The sequence below is a fragment of the Hydractinia symbiolongicarpus genome, chromosome 10 (assembly GCF_029227915.1).
Source record: "Hydractinia symbiolongicarpus strain clone_291-10 chromosome 10, HSymV2.1, whole genome shotgun sequence".
NCBI classification, from domain to species: Eukaryota; Metazoa; Cnidaria; class Hydrozoa; order Anthoathecata; family Hydractiniidae; genus Hydractinia; species Hydractinia symbiolongicarpus.
Genome location: NC_079884.1, coordinates 21,551,116 through 21,554,845, shown reverse-complemented (window position 1 = coordinate 21,554,845; position 3,730 = coordinate 21,551,116). Strand labels below are relative to the sequence as shown.

Here is a 3,730-nt window from a genome sequence, read left to right as displayed (position 1 = left end):
AATTCTGCACTACGTAATATTTTTACTAATGAGAGACTTTTTTACCGTTTTGTATTTATTCTAAATTTCATTTTGTTACCCATACCGTGTAAATATTCAATAATGCTGATAATGTAAGTTTTCTACACTTCTTCAAGTTCATTTGCAGGGCTAAGAAGCCCTAAAACCGCTCGCAAATTCACATTCCCGCGAAATTGCATTGTATGTTATAACACACCTTTGAATTCAGCCTGGAATTTAAAGCAATATTTCTGAGAATCCTAAAGCCTGACCACTAATGCCTTGAAAATATTTGATAGCCAGTTTTCGTCTAATTCATACAAATAAGTTTTTTAATTTTTTCAGCTTTTGCAAGTTAGTAATGCCTATATTCTCAGCCTTTTGTGCCTTTAAAATGTATTTCTTTTAAATAAAAATCGTACAAAAGTGCCGACGTACTGCGCCACCTGAAATATTAAAAAAAGGTGAAGTGCATTGATAAATCTTTTTCATACTAAATTAAATTCCCTCGAAAAAAAATTATTAAAGGTAATATTCATTCTTTGCAGAAAAAAAACAGCAACAAGCTTAAGATGAGTAGCTTAACGAAGGTGGCTCGTTAGGTATTATCACGGACTGTGATGAGCTATGAAAGCCACGATTTATCTTCGGATTTTGGCTCATTGCGCGACTGTTCATAATTGAAACGTCCGATTTTCTCCTCATGGACCACGTTCGTCTAATCGGAACATGAAACACTCGATGCCTCACGTACATTCGAAATTTCGAATGCTTTGATAAAAACAGGATCGGATTAATGAAGCCAGATATACTCATGAGCCAAGCAGAGATTGTTCGTAACTTTATATAAGTGCAATTTTGTCCACTGGCAACAAAGAGAATTTCCAAAATCGTCGCCGGGAACCAAACGAGATACAAGAATATCAAAATGTTTAAAGCTGTTTTTGCAACTTTTAATTCTCGCGATTTACTGAGCATTCCACCATTATATGGCGTCTTATCTGAAGTCGCAGCTATACTTGGCATTTTACGAACAATGATATTATACAGAATCGCACATAATAATAAAGGAACGGTGAAATGTATTGCTAAAAATGCCAAATAAGTCTTTTGGTCTACATTCCAGATGTAACCATTATATTTTGTGCTTTGAAAAGAGATCATTAGTAATCCAGTTACTACAATCGAATAAATCCAAGGCAACAAGACTCTGACATCAAAATCAGTATTATTTTTAACATAACCATTCGATCGAGAAGCTACACTCCGATAAAAGAACAAAACACATAGATGCACGAGTGGTAGAACATAGGTAAAACACCATGACATATTCAAAATCCAAAATCCGATTTCACCCAGCACCCAATCGGGGTAATTATACGTGTAATGCATCATCATCCAAGTGACTGTGAACGCTCTAATTAAATCAGAAGTTGCTAGACTAATAAAGTAATTAGTGGCCAATGTCCGCAATGCTTTCTCCATGAGATACGAAAAAATAATAGCGCTATTCAACACAACGCATGGTAGCAAAACAACGCCAAGTAAAGTGAACATCAATACCCGGTAGTAAGATTCATGTGTACAGCTATGTTCAAAAATAGTGGCGTTATTGGAAAGTTGATTGGTTGAATTCTCAGATGTATTTACCAGTAAATTGTCCATCTTTAAACCTATAAAGAAATTTCACTTAAGAATGTTTTTGTTTATTCCACAAAACGGTACGACCAGAGCAGCGTTCTTTTTTTCAAGACCAATTCTGGCTAAGCGTTGGCTATATTTGCTAGTAATTGAGAAGAGAAGTTAATAACCACTGAAGCACGACTTACACGAAACTAGATAACATAGTACCTTACAAATAGAGATTATAGGTTGCTATGTTATCGTGGCTATGAAATAAAAACATTTTAATAAAGTTTAAAAGTTTAGAATCTGAAAGTGAATCATACATTTGACACAGAAAGTGGATTATAATGAATGAATTTGCAAACGATAACTGACACTTCTGGTTGACTTCTCTATGTTGTTATGAGTTCATTTTAAAAAAAATAATACAGTGGAACAATAAAACTTGGACTATTTAAACCAGAATAATATACTAGCTCAAAAAATAATAATATAAGTTTGTTTCATTTTAACATCTATCATTTTCTTTGTAAAGAAAAATAAGATAAAAAAACGAGGGCTGAGAAAAAGATCAAAACCAAAATTAATTGTAGCTAAAACAACAACAACAACAACAACAACAACAACAACAACAACAACAACGACGACGACGACGACGACGACAATAACAGTACGACAATAAAATCCTTTTTTCTGTAACAGTAAACTTCTCATCAAGTCAAATAAACACAGCTACTTCTTTCATGACAGGAACGTTCGCCAGGAACCATATCTTCACTGCTGTATTTCAAAATACATTATTGTTTGAAAAAACATTTAATACCGCAAGCATGCTTCAATTGCAACAGAAACACGTAGAACGCACACCCGATATAAGAGACCAATATATAAAACATAAACACATTAAAAAAAAAACACAAAAAAATGCAGCTCTGTTCTTGTTAATCTTAACCAACATATTCATAATCTTCACTGTTTAACAATTTTCTAAAAACGTCAATTTATTTATTACTCATCTCTGTATATGTACGTTTAAACTTGTTTTTATAAATTTCAACATACAAGAGTTGTTTACATAACAAAAAAATAAATCTTCTCATGAATGTTCTTGAACTGATATTTTGTTTCCCTGCAAACAAGATCTAATAGTGATGAAAAAAAAAGTTAGTAATTAGGCATTTGCAAAGAAAATAAGATTTTAATTTAAGATTTTTAATTTAATTTTTTTTTCACTCATTTGTCACCAATCATATTTCTTACCGTCAACATCTCTCGTTTTTCTGATCCAAATATTTCAGGAATAAATAGTTAGAAATCAATATCCGCGTGACAACGTGTAATTTTAAGTAATGGTTTCAACTACACGCTTTCTATTATTCCTCATTGCTATTGCAACACCTCCTACGCTATGCTTTTTATTCTGGTCACTAATTGTCATGTCACATCATGTGACATGAACAGAGAGCTGAGAGTATCAATTCTTTGTTTTTATAGCACCAGCAAGCTTTAATACCGACACAATTTCGTCTCTAAAATTCTCATCATAAATTAATGCCACCACCCCTAACAGCCATTGTCACCATTATTCCTTGCCGTCATTACCGATATCAGTCTTACAATAACCACTCTCACTGCCAACACTACTATTAAAACCACCACTACCGTTGGCATCATTACCGCCATCTAAACCACAAACGCCATCACCACCGCTAACATAAACATTACGGCCATCACTTATAAAACCACCATCAACATCGGCATCATTACCGCCATAAAAACTACAAACGCCATCACCATTGCTAACAAAATCATCACCGCCATCACTATTAAAACCGCCACTACCGTAGGCATCATTCCCGCCATCTAAACCACAAACGCCATCACCACCGCTAACATAAACATTACGGCCATCACTGATAAAACCACCACCAACATCGACATCATTAACTCCATCAAAACTACTAACGCCATCACCACCGTTAACCCGCAATCATTTATAAAACCGCCACCAACATCGACATCATTAACTCCATCAAAACTACTAACGCCATCACCACCGCTAACCCACCGTCACTGATAAAACCACTACCAGCATCGGCATCAT

General features: G+C 34.5%; 1 protein-coding gene across 1 annotated transcript; it reads right to left on the bottom strand.

Moving 5' to 3' along the window:
* Positions 1–567: 567 nt before the first annotated feature.
* Positions 568–2,396, bottom strand: LOC130612961 (rhodopsin, GQ-coupled-like). The gene is made up of 2 exons (XM_057434291.1): positions 2,363–2,396; positions 568–1,673 (listed from the first exon to the last, which is right to left on the bottom strand). Exons 1-2 carry the CDS (start codon positions 2,394–2,396, stop codon positions 568–570), a joined length of 1,140 nt encoding a protein of 379 aa, XP_057290274.1.
* Between the last annotated feature and the right edge of the window lie 1,334 nt (positions 2,397–3,730).

Excerpts from the sequence above, each read along its gene's own strand:
- LOC130612961 (XM_057434291.1), bottom strand. The coding sequence starts at position 2,396 with ATGGTTCCTGGCGAACGTTCCTGTCATGAAAGAA. Across the intron at positions 1,674-2,362 it reads ACGTTCCTGTCATGAAAGAA|GTTTAAAGATGGACAATTTA; the intron begins GTAGCTGTGTTT and ends ATTTCTTTATAG.